The sequence below is a fragment of the Carcharhinus amblyrhynchos genome, chromosome 10, assembly GCF_965287045.1.
Source record: "Carcharhinus amblyrhynchos chromosome 10, sCarAmb.v2.hapA, whole genome shotgun sequence".
NCBI classification, from domain to species: Eukaryota; Metazoa; Chordata; class Chondrichthyes; order Carcharhiniformes; family Carcharhinidae; genus Carcharhinus; species Carcharhinus amblyrhynchos.
The window spans coordinates 94,899,682-94,918,699 of record NC_137333.1 but is presented as its reverse complement, the minus strand read 5'-3'; the positions used below and the strand labels follow the sequence as shown (position 1 = coordinate 94,918,699).

Here is a 19,018-nt window from a genome sequence, read left to right as displayed (position 1 = left end):
ACAAATGTTCAACTTGTCAGAGACGCCCACATCCCATGAAAGGACAAAAAACTAGTGGGGAAATGCCGGCTGCAATTGGATTGTAGTAACATTTAAGACTGATTTTGTTGTGACATTGATTCTTTATCTGTCGGTTTATTTCCTTGAGCTGCTGATGAGAAAGGAAAGTCAGGGCTGCCATTTAGCCCTTGAAAACCTGCCCATGGATATCTTAATTTAAGCAGATTTTTACCAACCTTAACAATTCTGGTAACCCTGGACAATGTTTTCAAATCCAATTTCTCACTGTAGTTGAAACTCCAGTGGGAGATGCAATTATTTTAAATCAACATAGCTCGTAAATTAATATTAAATATACTTGGCTTGGAATGGCTATAAATTAGATCTTTTTTTGCAATGTAAGTGAAAGTAAGATCTCAAAACTAGTTAGTGCATTTTCTAGTTAAAGCATGTCTCTCAGCATCCATAGATTTTGAATGTTGTATAATGTTCTATGAAATTTATCAGGGTGTACTATATGAATTGTGTTTCTTTTACTTTCAGCTATATCTAGCAGAATGATAGAAAGAATCTTCTCTGGAGCAGTCACAAGGTAAACCTTACAAATATTTTCAGATGAAAGTCAAAAGAACAATGCAACAATTTGAATTCATATAGCTGAATTTAATTTTTACTTTATTGTGGCTAGTGGTTAAAACAACTTTCACAATCAGATTTTTACCGTTTAGGCAGTTAGGAGCATAAAAAGTAGGAGCAGGAGTAAGCCATTTAGCCCTTTTTAGTCTGCTTTGCCATTCAGTATCATGCATTTTGCTGATATTGGGAGGATGGATTTAAGACCAAGATCAGATGGATTAGTCCATTCAAGCTCTGCCACTTAATGTGCCAGCTGCAGGATTGGGGATGGAAGGGGGAAGCAGAGGCAGCATTCAACTTAGTGTGTGTGAATGTGTGTCTGGGGGGAAAAAAGTAATTGCAGTTGTTTCCTCAGCAAGAAAACGTAGCAAGCGAAAAGTCATCTTGACCTGAAACATCAAACGCTGTTTCTCTCCACAGATGCTACCAACCCAACTGAGCATTTTAGATTTCCAGCATCTGCAGTATTTTGCATTTGTAATGGTATTGGTGGAACCTTCCCTCAGTTGTTTTCACTTTCCACTTTTCTGCCAACAACCTACGTGAGGCCTCAGGAAATTCAGGACCAGGGTCTTCCCTGTGGGACTTGTAAAAGTCCATGTTAAATTAATTTTTGGATGTGATCAAGTGTCTCTAGAATGCTCTGTTGGAAGCATTAGAAGTTTTAAAATATTTGGTGTGTTTATGCTAATTGTTTTACAGTCAGAGAGAACACATTAAAATCTTCTTTAAATTGTCATCCTTTGTACCCTTTTAACTATCTGCAAAGTGTTTACTACCAGTCAACTGCTCTTGCACTGAAAATTAACCATTACAAATATGAAGTCTCATTCCTTCAGCTTTTAATAGTTTTTGGAGATTTTAAGAATTCAAAAAAAATTGCTTTTTCTTTGTCTCGCTTTCTGTCAATGCAGTGTTACATCCCCTCTATTTCCCTTTCTGCACCTTATTTGGAATTGAATTTGTGCATTCTAACTTGCACTTCTCCATTCTTATGCAAAAAAACTTCAGTCCTTCAACCTGGTTGGTTAAGGCGATATGCAATTACTTGTCCTGTTCACCGAGGTCCCAAATACCCTGGTTCCTTACTGCCACCTTATCGACTTGCGTTTTAAGCAGCTTGTCATACAAAAATTAAAAAGCAAGGGAATTTCCGATTAACAGATGGCCTGCTGCAGTAAATTATGGTCCTATCTCAAATGATTTTGTTTTAGAAGAATGTAATCCTGCAAGTGATTTGGACTAGAAGATTATTTAAAAAGTTGTAAATCAAATGGGTCCAACACTAACTTTAAAACTGCTTGTTAATTTACAGGCATAGAAAAACGCCAAATGAGAAAAAGATTGGCTATGCAGACTTTGTGTGGTTTTTGATTTCAGAAGAAGACAAAAAGACATCAACCAGGTAAGAAATTTACGTTTAATCACAAGAACGTGCAAATGATTGCATGTTCTGTTACAGAATTTTTAACTAAAGCAGCATAGAAATATGTGATGCTTGATTTTTTTTCAGACATTTCAACCCTTGAGAGTTGCAGTAACTTTAATTTGCAATTTGTACTTGGGCTTTGTCAGGCTTATGTAGTATCCCAGTTTAAATATTTACACATTAAGCAAAACAGAGCCATTCCTGGATCCCATTAAAAAGATTTTGATCTTATTTACATGTTAGAGCAGCAGCATCAACATTTCTTCCGCTTAATTTCTTTGGCTTGATCTGGATTTATAGTCTACAGTTGTTACAAACTGTTTGCTTATTTTATAAGAAAGAAACAAACAGATGGGAATCTGAAGTTCTAAATCATAATCCATTATGGGGAGGATTTCCTTGGAAGATAATTATTCGAGGAAAATTGAATTTACATTGAAGTGAGCGCACTGATCAGCTGTTGGATAATTGAAAGGCTGCTTTCAAGGAAAGACCCTATTGGCGGGGTTTTACAGCCTCACTTGGGTGAGACTGGAAATTCCTGCCCGAGGTCAACGGTGATTTCCATTGTCAGATCCTTGCCTGCTCTGATTCCCTGGTGGGTGACGTGGTAGAGTTCAGGCTGTTATGTTCTTTCTTTCCAAATCTTTTAATATTCTCAAGCTATGTTAAGATGGAGTGGGGGGCTGGGGCTTGCTTATGCTCAACACGCATGCTGAAAGTGTATTCTTTTTTCCCTGTGAAACAACTACGCTCATTACACTCAGTTAAACACTGTAAAGCCTGCTAGCAACAAGGCAGATTTCTGAACACTTAATTGAATGTGGATAAAAGCAAATTACTGCGGATGCTGGAATCTGAAACCAAAAGAGAAAATGCTGGAAAATCTCAGCAGATCTGGCAGCATCTGTAAGAAGAGAAAAGAGCTGACATTTCAAGTCCCGATGATCCTTTGTCAAAGCTAAAAGGCATAGAAAGTGGGAGATACGACAGGGTGAGGGAATGAAAGATGAGTCATAGCTACAAAAACAAGAGGAAAGGCTGCTTGAATGTGGAGCCAGGATGAGCAGCAGTAGATCTAAAGGGCCCAGGTTGTTGTTTTGCTACATATCTCTCCTAGCCCTTGCCATCTGGTCGGTCCAATTTATCACCCTCTCTGGCCTCCAATACCTTGTGTTGGATATTCTACTCTAGCCATTATGGAAAGTGTGATTAGTTATAGTAGCTGATCATTTGCTCCAGAACATCTGAACTTTATCAGGCGTGTTTCCAATAGTAATACAAGATTTTAATTTCAGGAATATGCAGCGAAGATTTTTAACTAATAGCAGCATCCCCCCTCCATGGACATCAGGACCCATTGCTGATCACTCCTGATTGTGCCAGCAAATCAGGGCCTTTTAATTAAAATCATTGAACAACTCCTAAACACAATTAGCAGCCATTTAACTAAAAGCAGTCTTCCCTCTCCCACGGTGCTAATTGGCATGTTTTTGTGAAAATGAGCCCGACCTAGATGAAACAGTTGTATTAGTTAAATCCCTAAAAGTTAGTGCCCAAGTACGACAATTAATTAAAATAATAGAGTATTAACCTTTATCTTAAGGGGGCTGGAAATCAAAAAAATGTGGAAGTGGCACTCCAGTAGTACAGTACCTTGGCCAGATCTGAGTTGGAATACTGTGTTCAGTTTTGGCCACCAAGCCTCAGGAAAGATATTGGCTTTGGAATTTATGCAACACAGATATACAAAAATCTGTCTGTCTTAACAAAGTCGATTGGCAAGGCAAGCCGGTAAGGTGGGGTGAGAGGCAAGAAATCAGGATTACGCCTGGTCTTTTGGCTCTCACGACCTGACTGGTCCTGATTTACTGGCGAGATCAGGAGACCGGCACAGGGAGCGATCAGCAGTGGACCCTGATGTCCATGGAGGGGGTGATGCTGCAAGAAGATCTCCCAGCATGCTGGGAGATTGGGGCACTTGCGTAATAGCATTCCAGGGAGCAATCAGCAGAGAGTCCTGATGTCCATGGATGCAGGGCCGCAAGGAGATCTCCCTGTACACTGGGAGATCGAGGCACCTGCGCAGTGGCACCCCGGGAGCTCAGTAGTAGATGCCCATAAATCGTTTCCTGTAGTGAAAATATTCAGATCACGAGGCCACAACCTTAAAATTAGAGTTAGACCATTTAGGAATAGAGTCAAGAAACAATTTGGTGGAGATCTGGAACACTCCTTCCCCAATAAGTTATGGATGCTGGGACAATCAAAATGGTCAAGATTGAGATCAATTCGCTGTTAGTTAAGTGAGGGTATCAAGGAGCATGGAACAAAGGTGGTTAAATCGAATTGAACTGCAGAGCAGCCATCATCTAATTGAACGGGAGATCAGACTTTAGGGACTGACTGGTCTACTCTTGTCCCTATGTTAAAACTACCACAATGCAGTCTAGCAAAATAAAAAAGGATAAATAGGAACTCAGATATGGTTAATAGTCTACTTGTACGAACACACTGAACCGCGATCTTAACGGCTCATCTTCCCAGTTGATTGGCAAAGCGAGCTGGAAGATAGGGCGAGAAGTGAAAAATCAGATTGCGCCTGGTTTTTTGTGTCTCACGACCTTATTGGCCCAGATTTGCTGGCGCGATCAGGAGTGATCAGCAGTGGGTCCTGATATCTATGGAGGAGGGATGCTGCAAGGAGATCTCCTAGTACACTGGGAAATCGGCACTGGGAGATTGGGTCGCTTGTGCAATGGCACTCCTGGAGCTCAGAAGTCAGTTTCATCGGTGAGCTAATGCTCCACACCCTCTCCCTGCTGGTGAGAATTGCATCCTGGCACTTTTCTGCTAACTCAGTGCCGTACAATTGCGACTGGGAGCTTGCCCAAAAAATCAGCACGATTCCCGTTTTCACGCTCATTTGGAACCTAGAATTTTTTTCATGAACTTCCACCCTAAGTATTAGATACGATCGTGGAAGGTTGGACAGCATCCAGAAGACTAAGGTTGTTTTGTTTCAGGTGATTATGTTGTTATGAAGAGTTCTAGAATCCATTTGCCTGATTTCCCGATGCAAACTGATCTGTTCTGCTTTTCCAGGATTTCAGCCTTGCTTTGTCAAAGCAGCCTGGTGGTATAATCAACCAGTGCCCTCAATTAATTATTTTAATTGAGTTGCACTTCTTTGTGCAGTTCTGTTGAAGTTGCTTGTAACCTGGAACAAGAGGTTTTTGAGGAGGAAGCTATCTTTTCAGAGAGGAGGGAGCCTGAAAAGACAGGAAGGGATGGAGTAAATATAAAGAGGAAATGGGTCAATTCATTGTATAATTACCAGTGATCAGCACTGATGCACTTTTGTTAGCCTCAGACAAAATCTATAGCAATGTTTACTGCAATTTTAAATTGAAATATACCACCAATTTTTATTTTGATGTTTCTATGTTACAACATTAGAAATGCCACTCTGAGAAAATAATCCCATCAAAATTAATTTTGTCTTGTACCTGTTTGGCATGCTGGCATTTAGTTTTATTTTTTGGTCATTTATGGATCTTACCTGTTATTTTCCTCCCTGACAGTATTGAATACTGGTTCCGCTGTATGGACCTTGATGGAGATGGCGTGTTGTCTATGTATGAACTGAACTATTTCTACGAGGACCAGTGCAAGAAGCTAGAGTGCATGTCTATTGAGCCACTGCCTTTTGAAGATTGCCTTTGTCAATTGCTCGATCTTGTTAAGCCAGAATGTGAAGGTATTTTTCTTGTATTTATTCATGGGATATGGGTGTTTGCTAACAAAGGAACTGAGATTGCCTCAATCCTTAACTGAGTGAATGACTAGACCATTTCAGAGGCCAGTTAAGAGTAAATCACATTGTGATGGGCCTGAAGTCACATGCAAGCCAGACCAGGTAAAGCCTGATTAGATAAGGGCAAGAGAATTTTCCCGTAAGGACATTAGTGGACCAGATAGATTTTTACAACAATCCAATGGTTTCTGTTGTCATTACCAGTGCTAGCTTTTTTGTTAAAGTTTGAACTAACTGAATTTAAATCCGTGGCTGCTGTGGTGGGATTTGAACCCACATAACCAGAGCATTAGCTGAGTATTAGTTTAGCCACATAACCACTACACTATCTTCCCTTAACTCTCAGTTGACAGTAACTGAGCTTCACAGAAAAGTATCCAGTCCTGTTTGCAGGTTGATGCAAATATTTTGACTTCAGTTTGCACAGTAAACTATATCGAACTTTTAATGTTCAATGCATTTGGCTGCACTGTATTTACTTACAGCCTAAGATCTGTTGGATTGAAGGAGGACGATCTGTGTTCACTCACTCATTAATTTGAAAGATTTCTGTGCTGTTCCAGCCATTGTCAGTTAGAGTGCTTGAAGCTAAGGTTTTCAGATTGGGCAAACAGTGGAGCTTCCACCATTCTGATGCAATTGCCATAATAAGAAACATAGAAGATAGGAGCAGGGGCATTCGGCCTTTTGAGCCTCCTCTGCCAATCATCACAATCATGGCTGATCGTCCAACGCAATCGCCCTAATCCTGCTTTCTCCCCATAACCTTTGATAGAAGGGTGCTATAAGAGAATTCAACCGTTTGTTGCACTCACTTGCTATCCTGTAACCTGCAGGCCACATGTATGAGTGGGTAGCTATTTTAGACTCAATATTACTGATGTTTGAATTCAATTTCATCACAGTAATATAGCATAGAATTAGTGGTTGTTCCAGCATCAATATAAAAGCTGAAAATTAATAAACCAGCTAACTTAGCAAGGCTGTTACTTGTCTCAACCTACTAGATGTCTGAGCGACAAATTTGTTATAACTTAAATCTGTTAACGATCCAAGTTTTATTTTATTAGAGATCCTAAAGAAATCTGCAAATTCACAATTCCTGTCTTGCTTATTTTCCCCCCACCCCTCTATCTATTCAAGGAGATAGAACATAGGACACTACAGCACAAACAGGCCCTTCGGCCCACTAGTTGCGCCAATCATTTCTATACCTACTAAGCCTAGACCTATCTATAACCCCCAATCCCATTAGATCCTATATACTCATCCAGAAGTCTTTTAAAAGACCCCAGCGAGTTTGCCTCCACCACCACCGATGGCAGCCGATTCCATTCACTCACCACCCTCTGAGTGAAAAACTTACCCCTAACATCTCTGTACTTGCTTCCCTGCACCTTAAATCTGTGTCCTCTCATAGCGACCATTTCAGCCCTGGGAAATAGCCTCTGAGAATCCACCCTATCTATTCCTCTCAACATCTTATAAACCTCTATGAGGTCGCCTCTCAACCTTCGTCTCTCCAGGGAGAAGAGTCCCAGCTCCCTCAACCCATCTTCATAAGGCATGCCTCCCAATCCAGGCAACATCCTTGTAAATCTCCTCTGTACCCTTTCAATAGCTTCCACGTCCTTCCAATAGTGAGGCGACCAGAACTGTGCACAGTACTCCAAGTGGGGTCTGACAAGGGTCTTATAAAGTTGCAGCATTACCTCCTGACTCCTAAACTCAATCCCTCAATTAATGAAGGCCAGTACACCATATGCCTTCTTGACCACATCCTCCACCTGCGAGGCCGATTTAAGAGTCCTATGGACCCGGACCCCAAGACCCCTCTGCTCTTCAACACAGCTAAGACTCCTACCCTTGATATTGTATTCCTTCATCCCATTGGTCCTGCCAAAATGGACCACTACACATTTATCTGCGTTGAAGTCCATCTGCCACTTCTCCACCCAGTCTTGCATCCTATCTATGTCCCGCTGCAACTTCTGACATCCCTGCAGACCATCCACAACACCACCAACCTTCGTATCATCTGCGAACTTACTAACCCATCCCTCCACTTCCTCATCCAGGTCATTTATAAAAATGACAAACAGCAAGGGTCCTAGAACAGATCCCTGGCACACTCCACTGGTGACCGACCTCCATGCAGAAAAAGACCCATCCACAACCACTCTCTGCCTTCTGCAGGCAAGCCAGTTCTGGATCCACAAGGCCAAAGCCCCCTGGATCCTATGCCCTGTCACCTTCTCAAGTCTTGCATGGGGGACCTTATCAAACGCCTTGCTGAAGTCCATGTAAACCACGTCTACCGCTCTTCCTTCGTCAATATGCTCAGTCACATTCTCAAAGAACTCAACTAGGCTCATAAGGCATGATCTGCCCTTGACAAAACCATGTTGACTATTTCTGATCATTCTAAACTTCTCCAAATGCTCATAAATCTTGTCCCTCAGAAACCTCTCCATCAACTTACCAACCACTGAGGTCAGACTCACCGGTCTGTAATTTCCCAGGCTATCCCTGTTCCCTTTCTTGAAAATAGGAACCACATCCGCAATCCTCCAGAACCTCTCCCGTCTCCATCGACGAAGCAAAGATCATCGCCAGGGGCTCTGCAATCACTTCCTCACCTCCCACAGTAACCTGGGGTACATTCCATCCGGTCCCGGTGACTTGTCTATCTTGATGGAGTTTAAAAGTTCGAACACGTCCTCCTCCTTAACATCCACATACTCAATCTTTTCAGACTGCCGCAAACCTGTAGTACAACCTCCCAGATCACTTTCCACCGTGAATACCGAGGCAAAGTACTCATTAAGCACCTCTGCCATTTCTTCCGGTTCCACACAGATTTTTCCCTCTTCACCTTTTATAGGTCCTATCCCTTCTCTTCTCATCCTTTTACTTTTCACATATTTGTGGAAGGCCTTGGGATTCTCCTTAATCTTACCTGCCAAGGCCTTCTCATGATCCCTTCTGGCTCTCCTAATTTCCTTTATAAGCTCCTTTCTACAAGCCTTATACTCCCCTAGATCCTTAACATCTCCTAGCTCTCTGAACCTTTTATACACCTTTCCTTTCTTCCTGAAGATATTACAGCTTTACCTGAATCTGTTCTCCACTGACACTTGTGCAGGCACTTTACGGTGGGAGTCACTAGTGAGCGATTCATGTGACTGTACTGACTGTAGAATACATACTGTCATCCTCTTGAGATTCAGGAACAGCAGACGATGGAAGCCAGTTAATACTTTCTTGATATGGTAATCCCTGAATAAATGCTAAAACTTCTGGAGAGCATAAATTCAAAAATGTGTGTTTTACTTGAACTGTTAAAATGGTTTATTCATTAACTGCTGATATTTTTACCAGGAAAAATCACCCTCCATGACCTAAAGAAATGCAAGATGGCAAATGTATTTTTTGACACCCTTTTTAACATCGGCAAGTATCTGGACCATGAGCAGAAGGATCCATTTTCTATTCCCAGGGTAATTATTACATTTATGAAACTACGTCTTTTTCTTCTAAATTAATTATCTTAAGTCCTCTAAACATATTGTTAAGGACAGAGTCTACACTTCATGTAAGGTATACTGTTGAAATTATTGGTGTTTTCTGTACCGTGAGCTCAGCAGCACTGAGCACAGCTTACCATCTGACAGTTAGCTCCAATAGGGCAGCGCGGCAGCACAGTGGTTAGCACTGCTGCCTCACAGCGCCAGGGATCCACGTTCAATTCACAGCTTGGGTCACTGTCCGTTTGGAGTCTACATGTTTTCCCTGTATCTGCATGCATTTCCTCCAGGTGGTCCGGTTTTCCCCACAGTCTGAAAGCCATGCTGGTTAGGTACATTGGTCATGCTAAATTCTCCCTCAGTGTACCTGAACATGCAGTGGAGTGTGGCAATAGGTAACTTCATGACAGTGTTAATGTAAGCTTACTTGTGACAATGATAAAATAAAAACTAAAAACAAAAGTTTGGTAATCTCATAAACCATGTAGAGAGATGAAACTGGCAGTGCTTAACACTTGTGACTTTATGACTCTTTCCAGTAGCAGCCCCAGGCAACACCAGTCTCAGATTGGTATTCTGGTAACTTTGCACTATTGGCATTAATGGACACCATCTGACACTACTTTGCGTTCATTTCTTTTTATTCACATGGCTGGAGCGTAGTTCAATGTCGAGGTTAGCAATCTATTCAATGGCTTCAGCTGCACAATATGAATGGTTCTGATGCCACAAGGAATTGACTTCTTAAAGTAGAAGTTCAATGTATCACCAAATGGTCTGACTTCAATAACACAGTCGCGATTTGAGTCACATTTGTATTGAAGCAACAGGTCAAATCTTCTCTGTCCCATCCTCAAGGGATTAAGGGTTGTCCAGATTTTTCCAGGAACAGTTGAAAGCTGAGACTCCTCAACACTCAGGTTAGTCACCAGATTGCCGTTAGAGGTGTTTACAGTCAACCAGGAGGTGCGCCATTGGGCCGTGGGACCATCGTCAGTTTATAGGGTGTACAGTGTGTTTTAGTAGGGACTATAGAAATTCAGACAAGTTCATGGGTTTTTCTTTTGAGGTGTCAACAGGAGTACTTTGTTTAGCTTGAGGGGAGGCAGTAGCATAGTGGTATTCTCACTGGAAGAGACCCAGAGTAATGCTCTGGGGACCCGAGTTTAAATCCCACCACGACAGATAGTGAAATTGTAATTCAGTTGTAAAATCTGGAATTAAAAATATACCGATGACCATGAAACCATTGTCGGTTGTCAGAAAAACCCCATCTGTGTTCCTAATTTCCTTCAAATCTGCCATCCTTACCCGGTCTGGCCTACATGTCTCTCCAGAGCCCCAGCAACATGGTTTTCTCTTAACTGGCCTCTGAAATGGCCTAGCAAGGCACTCAGTTCAAAGACAATTCGGAATGGGTAATAAATGCTGGCCCAATCAGCAACACCAACATCGTATGAAAGAACTTAAAAAAAAGGGCCAGGCCAGGATTCTCCCAAAAAAATTCTAAATGCCGAATTCACAAAAACAGGAGTAACTCCTACTGTTTTGTTTTGAGCGGGATTTTCAAAATGGAGTTCCCACTCTCTGCAGTGCACTGAGTACCTCAGAGAGATTCACACTGAAAATTGGAGTTGGGGGGAGGCCTATTTCCACTGTAGAGACCAGCAGTATAGTGCTGAGCAGACCACTGCGCTCGCGCCAATCTATCATAGCGGTTATTGGTGGTAGCCCTACACTGCTGGATTCCCAGTTGCTGGCCAGCAACCCCTGCATCACTGCCACACAGACACTCCCTGCCCTCCAGCCTCCCGTCTCTCTGGACCAGCCCCAGCTCCCCTCCCCTCGGCAACCCCAATCCAGATTCTTCCCCCCCCTCCCCAATTTGGCAGACCTGATCAGCCCCTTCCCCCTTCCTAACCCCCATTCTGACATCCCCACTGATCTCTTGCCCCTCACAGGCCCTGCCTCCCACAGGCTGGCAATTCCCAGGGAGCACCACCCTTCCTGCCCAAGATCTCCTGGGGGCTTTCACTCCAGCAGGGTCAGGCTGTCAGCTCTCTGTGGTGGGGAACTGTTATAAACTCTGCAGGAGTGAACCACTCTTGGCACGGGACGCGGGGGAACAGTTCAGTCCCAGACCCGCTAATGATATTAAAATGTTTATTTTTATATTTAAAACAGCTCTGTGCCGATTTCTGGTGACAACACTGGAAATCAGGGCCTGGAGACTCTCAGAGGCCATTGTACCTAGCAAGGAGCCCATGAAACGGCCTCTGCTGATGTTTCCTGGCCCACAGCACTGCTCAAGGCAGTGCAGTGAGCTGGGAGAATCGCCCCCATGCTGTTAGCAGATGATGTTCCGTGAAGGGGATCTTTTCCCTCTGGACATTCGGAGGTTCAGCGTGCTATCACAGGAAGCAACATAAGCTGTATGTTGGTCTCGAAATCCCAGAAATAATCCTCATGATTTCCTGGAGGTAGCCATCTATCACATTTGTGTGGTGGCTCCTGAGCCAGTCTAAGCAGCAGTACTCTGCTGTTAGATAGACCAAGTTGTGTGAAACAGTGCATTATGTGAGCTTTACTGTCCACCAGTTACTGTTTGAGATTCACTGGTGTCTTGACCTTGGCTCTGGTGCTCTAGGGGTCCTGTTGGTTAGTCAAAGTAAGGCCAAAGATTGGTACCAAGCAGTTTTGATGTTTAGTCGTGAGTGAGTAGTCCGCCACACAACTAGACATGAACCTTTCTGATTTCAAGTTATTCAGGATGGCTCAGTATGGCATCAGGGATCCAGGTTCAATCGCAGCCCCAGGTGACAGTGTGGAGTTTGCTCATTCTTTCTGAGTCTGCGACATGGGTTTCCTCCAAGTTCTCCGTCTTCCTTCCACAGTGCAAAGACGTGCAGGCTAGGTGGATTTGCCATGGTAATTTGACCATTAGTGACTTTTGATTCGATTTATTATTAACACATGTATTAACATACAGTGAAAAGTATTATTTCTTGCGTGTTATACAGACAAAGCATAATGCTCATAGTAAAGAAAACAAGAGAGTGCAAAATGTAGTGTTACGTAGCTAGGGTGTAGAGAAAGATCAACTTAATGCGGGGTAGGTCCATTCAAAAGTCTGACAGCAGTAGGGAAGAAGCTGTTCTTGAGTCAGTTGGTAAGTGACCTCAGACTTTTGTAGCATTTTCTCGATGGAAGAAGGTCAAAGAGAGGATGTCCAGGGTGTGTGGGATCCGTAGTTTTGCTGGCTGCTTTGCCAAGGCAGTAGGAAGTGTGGACAGGGTCAATTGATGGGAGGTTGGTTTGACAAGGGTATTAGCAGGGTAAATACATAGGGTTATGAACAATCCCTAGGAGGGATTATTGTCGGTGCAGACTCAACAGGCTTTTGCAAATACATTTGCACTGTAGAGATTCTATATGAGGTGGAAGGTTGAAACAAAAATCTTTGCAGCTTTTGGTCAAAATCTCCAGTTTCTGAAGAAGGCTCCCAGAGATAGTAGTTCTTTAGTGAGTGTTTTCTCACTATCCTGAACTTCTTCACCTAGAAAGCCAGAGCCAAGTCTTCAATATATGTGAAGAGCTGTGACTTTGTGGGAGGCACATCACTGGTACATATGCTGAAGAGAGTCAGTGTGAAAACTGACCTGTATGGAGCCTATAGTGGGTTTGCGTGGGTGGCTGATATCTCCAGGGTGCGCACGGGACTGTAGGTTCCTGATCATGAAGTTGATTAGTTGTTGTGTTTTCACACAGCAAATGATTTTGCTGTTTTATTAGCAGCTTGTGGTGTATTGTGTCTCGCGCACAGGAATAGTCAACAAAGGCAAATTGTTATTCTTCAGCCTTTCTGGAAACTGGCCTCAATATGTAAACTTAGTGTCGGGACTTGCTCAGAACAGTTGTAGCTTCAAAGGGTAGTCGAGATAGAAATCCTCACTGCATTTAAAATAAATACTTGGGTATGCACTTGAAGTACAGTAGCCTATAGGACAACGGACTGAGAGCTTGAAAGTGTGATAAAACCTGATAGCTCCTTTTTGATCCACGTACGCAATGTGTGAAGGTCCTGTGACTTTTTATAAGAACCATCCACCATGTTAAAATATAGATATTTATATTTGGAAGAATCCACTACCGCATTGGTTTTATCCATCCCTTAGGGGAGCCTGCAACTTTGAGGTATGTATCAATTCCTCCTCGGTTAAGAGACAGAAGAGTGAATCGCTGCTCCCTCATACCCATCATTATACAAATAGGTTTTTTTTCTTTCATGGGATTTGTGTGTTGGCATTCCATTATTATAGGTCTGAATGTCAGACCAGGTAAGGATTTCTTTCCCTAAAAGACATTAGTGAACTAAATGGGATGATAGTTGTCATGATTGCAAGTTGCAAGGTTACATAAGAACATAAGAACATAAGAAATAGGAGCAGGAGTAGGCCATCTAGCCCTTCGAGCCTGCCCCGCCATTCAATAAGATCATGGCTGATCTGTCGCTGCTCAGTTCCACTTTCCCGCTTTCTCCCCATAACCCTTAATCCCCTCTCTTATCAAAAACCCATCAACCCGCATCTTAAAAATATTTAATGAGGCAGCCTCCACCACTTCAACGGGCAGAGAATTCCAGAGATTCACCACCCTTTGAGTGAAGAAGTTCCTCCTCAACTCCGTTCTAAACCGCCCCCCTTTTATCTTGAGGCTGTGCCCTCTAGTCCTACTGTCTTTTTTGAGCGGGAAGAGTCTCTCCACCTCTATCCTATCCATCCCATTCATCATCTTATACGTCTCAATGAGATCTCCCCTCATTCTTCTAAACTCTAACGAGTACAAGCCCAGTTTATTCAGCCTCTCCTCATAGCTCAACCCCCTCAACTCCGGTATCAGCCTAGTAAACCTCCTCTGCACTCCCTCCAAGGCCAAAATATCTTTGCGCAGGTGCGGCGCCCAAAACTGCACACACTACTCCAGCTGTTACCTGTTGTGTGTAACCAAGAATCTGCTTCAAGGCACACCATGTTTCACAAGCTGATATCCTTCCAGTCCTTCATGGGTTCTGCTGAAGATAGTTCGTTCAGATCTCAGGAACTCAGTGGATGAAAGGGAAATTCACCTGATGTTGGACTTGATGGTGCATTTATTTTCCGATTGGCTGTTATTCTTGAAAACTATTTTATTTCTATACTAGATTTACAAAATGCTCATACACAGCATCAGATAAGATCAATAAAGCATTTCAAACCAGTGCTGGTGACAGTTTTTTTTTATTTTAAGAGTTTTGAAGGCAGTATTTTGAATTTTCCAGCTAAAACTTAGTGCAAACCAGTTTTCCTGGGTGAGAGCACTTCCATTTATATCTTAAGGTGCCTTAGTGCAAGTGCCCATCAAATTGAGTAACTTTACAAGAACTGAAATTAATCATTAGTACAGAGATATACAGACAAAATTGCTTGCAAAGTTTGGGGGAAATGAAGTGTTCTAAGCTGCTTTTGCAAATACATAGTATTAGAAAAGCAAAGGTATTGTTAAAGGGATTTATATTTGCAATGGTCAACATTAGAAATAAGGTATAGTTTCAAGTGTGTTTAATTAATGTTTCTGTGCCTAGAAACTATAGTTAGATTCCTGCTAGACAAAGGTGTTTGTATATGTGAGGGTTGGTTAAGTTTCAACTGTGATTCTTTTGTGCTTAGAGAGGGTTACAGCATATAAAACGCATAAGCATATGGCCATTGCTTAGCAACTGGAGGCCTTTGTAAGAAAAAAAAGCTTTCAATTTTTAGTTGTAGCTATTGCAGTTGGAGACAGGACATCAGGGAGTAAGAACATAAGAAATAAGAACATAAGAAATAGGAGCAGGAGTAGGCCATCTAGCCCTTCGAGCCTGCCCCGCCATTCAATAAGATCATGGCTGATCTGTCGCTGCTTAGTTCCACTTTCCCGCCCTCTCCCCATAACCCTTAATCCCCTCTCTTATCAAAAACCCATCAACCCGCGTCTTAAAAATATTTAGCGAGGCAGCCTCCACCACTTCAACGGGCAGAGAATTCCAGAGATTCACCACCCTTTGAGTGAAGAAGTTCCTCCTCAACTCCGTTCTAAACCGCCCCCCTTTTATCTTGAGGCTGTGCCCCCTAGTCCTACTGTCTTTTTTGAGCGGGAAGAGTCTCTCCACCTCTATCCTATCCATCCCATTCATAGAACATGGAACATTACAGTGCAGAACAGGCCCTTCGGCCCACGATGTTGCGCCGACCAGCTTTTTAAAAAAAAAACACTAACCCACTAATCTAAACCAATCCCATTTCGTCCATAAACCTATCCACAGATCTCTTAAACGCCCCCAAACTAGGCGCATTTACAACTGCAGCTGGCAGGGCATTCCAGTCCCTCACCACCCTCTGGGTAAAGAACCTACCCCTGACATCAGTCCTATAACTACCCCCCCTTAATTTAAAGCCGTGCCCCCTCGTGCTAGCTTTCTCCATCCTAGGAAAAAGGCTATCACTATCCACCCTGTCTAAACCTCTAATCATCTTATATGTTTCAATAAGGTCCCCTCTTAGCCGCCTTCTTTCCAGCGAAAACAACCCCAAATCTCTCAGTCTCTCCTCGTAGGATCTCCCCTCCATACCAGGCAACATCCTGGTAAACCTCCTCTGCACCCTCTCCAAAGCCTCTACATCCTTCCTGTAATGTGGGGACCAGAACTGCACACAATACTCCAAGTGCGGCCGCACCAGAGTTGTGTACAGTTGCATCATGACGCTGCGACTCCTAAATTCAATCCCCCTACCAATAAACGCCAAGACACCGTATGCCTTCTTAACAACCTTATCTACTTGATTCCCAACTTTCAGGGATCTATGTACACATACACCTAGATCCCTCTGCTCCTCCACACTATTCAAAGTCCTCCCGTTAGCCCTATACTCAACACATCTGTTATTCCTACCGAAATGAATTACCTCACACTTCTCCACATTAAACTCCATCTGCCACCTCGCGGCCCAGCTCTGCAACCTTTCTAAGTCACCCTGCAAACTATGACACCCTTCCTCACAATCTACCACACCTCCGACTTTGGTGTCATCAGCAAACTTACTAATCCATCTTATACGTCTCAATGAGATCTCCCCTCATTCTTCTAAACTCTAACGAGTACAAGCCCAGTTTATTCAGCCTCTCCTCATAGCTCAACCCCCTCAACTCCGGTATCAGCCTAGTAAACCTCCTCTGCACTCCCTCCAAGGCCAAAATATCTTTGCGCAGGTGCGGCGCCCAAAACTGCACACAGTACTCCAGCTGCGGCCTCACCAATGCCCTATACAGCTGCAGCAAGACCTCCCTACTTTTATATTCAATCCCCCTCGCTATGAAGGCCAGCATCCCATTCGCCTACCTGACCACCTGCTGCACCTGCAAGCTGGGTTTTTGCGACTCATGCACAAGGACCCCGAGGTCCCTCTGCACCGCCGCCTGCTGCAGTTTTTCGCCCCGTAAGTAATAGTCCTTCCTACCATTCTTCCTACCAAAGTGGACCACCTCACACTTGCCAACATTAAATTCCATTTGCCATTTCCTGGCCCATTCGCCCAGCCTATCTAGATCCTTCTGTAGACTCTCCACACCCTCCGCGCAATTTGCCGTTCCCCCAATCTTGGTGTCATCAGCAAATTTCGACACCCTACACTCGGTTCCCTCCTCCAGATCATCTATATAAATGGTAAAAAGCTGAGGCCCCAGCACCGACCCCTGGGGCACTCCACTAGTCACCATCCGCCAATCCGAATAGCACCCGTTGACCCCCACTCTCTGCCTCCTATTTGACAACCAATCCTCTGTCCACGCTAACACCCTACCCCCAATTCCATGTCCCTCGACCTTCTGCAATAACCTCTTGTGAGGTACTTTGTAAACATCTCTTGATTCTGCTACGCCAAAGACTGGACAGGACAGGAGCTGCAAAGAACAAAGACTTCCAAGAGGACCAGTTACGGTCCAGATAACCAGGGAAATAGGACATACATAGGGGGCGATTCTCAAAGTTCACTGCACTGCTAGAACTGCACCGCAGGCCCAGAGATTCAAGCGGAAGTCATCTAGTGGGCTTATCGCTGGGTGCCACAACCTCTGCGACTCTCAGGCTACCGGATTTCCAGTGGCGTCATTGCCATGCCAGAAAGTGGCACGGAGCTGTATAACTTATTCAAATGTTGATATCTGTTTCATCAGCAGCCAGGGACTGAAGTGTCCAGCCCCACTGGAGTTCTTTCTCTTTCGCCCCACCCACCCCGCACCCGGAGTGTTTCACTCTAGTGAGGTTTGCATTAGCTCCCCAGCAGCAGAAAGCTGGCATCACAACCTCACTGGAGTGAAGGGGAGTAATGGAGGCCCCCCAGAAGGTCAGCAGTAAGGGAGCGTGCCCCCGGACATTGCCAGTTTGGCAGTGCCAGCCTGCCCCCTGACACTGCCCAATGGACACCAGGCAGTACCAATGAGCGATGCCAGAGTGGGGACATGACCTATAGGGGTCAAGGTTCCTGGGGGCGATTGGTAGGGGTGGGGGGTTTGGGGGAGGTGTGAGAGTTGAGGCAGGCCCGACACACCCAAAATGCCAGCAATCGGGGAATGGGGGGGCTCACACGGTCAGCACTGCGGGGTCACGGAACTGCCCAACAATTGGGATGCCAGCACTGCAGGGCTACTGTGCATCCGCCAATCTCTGCTCTGACTGATCATTACATGCACAGTGACCCGTTCAAGGCTATGCTGCCAGCCTCTCCAGCAGGGGTAGGTTTCGGCCCCTGCTTTTTAATGATATGCTCTGCAGTGCTCAGAGTGTGGGAGATTCACTTTGAAAGTTCAGCTGTAAAAGAACAGTATTTATGCAAACTGGACACTTTGAATTTTTCTGGGAGAAGCCCACCCGTAATTTCTCAAGACAACTAAAGTTAGACAGAGACCAAGGTATTGTTCAGAAGAATTCAAGGAAGAGTAATCAGAGTTAAAAAGACAATTGTAGTAACTTGATTTAAAATAGGACCACAAATTTCAGAGGTAAATGAAACATTTGATTACATTTTAATATAATCTGGGAATCAAGAGTTAAAGCAATTCTGAGCAGTTTATACAACAGCCAAGATAAAGAAATCCTAAAGGGGTTTGTATGAACTCCTGGACTGGATTTGTTGTCAAAAATGGACTCTCTTCCTCCGTATATAAGAAAAGATGCGTTCTTTTCAGCTAGGGTCCCATTCTGGGATTTTTTCATGCAGTTTTAACACCAATTGGGATTATAATGGTACATAAACCTGCTTAAATATGACATTTGTAACACCCGTACAATTTTGATCTTTCCTGTGCAGCAAGATGTGGAGAATGATGGACCGGAAATGACTGACTGGGAGAAGTACGCTTTACAAGAGTATGAGAATTTGGTGGCTGAGGAAGCAGCCAATGAAAACTGGAATGACGGGTAAGAGACTGCTAAGTAACAAAACTTTATATCTTGTTTCACTAGTGGGATGTTTAACAATTAACCAGCCATTTTCTGGTTTCAAGACTGACCTTGTCTTAGAACTCGCTTCCTAATAA

The 19,018-nt window shown here is 43.7% G+C and overlaps 1 protein-coding gene across 2 annotated transcripts in view; it reads left to right on the top strand.

Moving 5' to 3' along the window:
• Positions 1–19,018, top strand: part of ppp2r3b (protein phosphatase 2, regulatory subunit B'', beta) — a 131,955-nt gene that overhangs the window by 101,023 nt on the left and 11,914 nt on the right. For both annotated transcript variants that reach the window (XM_080197645.1, XM_080197646.1), the window contains 5 exons: positions 544–592; positions 1,952–2,041; positions 5,650–5,825; positions 9,264–9,382; positions 18,790–18,899. In XM_080197645.1, coding sequence (XP_080053771.1) covers positions 544–592; positions 1,952–2,041; positions 5,650–5,825; positions 9,264–9,382; positions 18,790–18,899 — 544 coding nt within the window. The remainder of the gene's footprint in view (positions 1–543; positions 593–1,951; positions 2,042–5,649; positions 5,826–9,263; positions 9,383–18,789; positions 18,900–19,018) is intronic.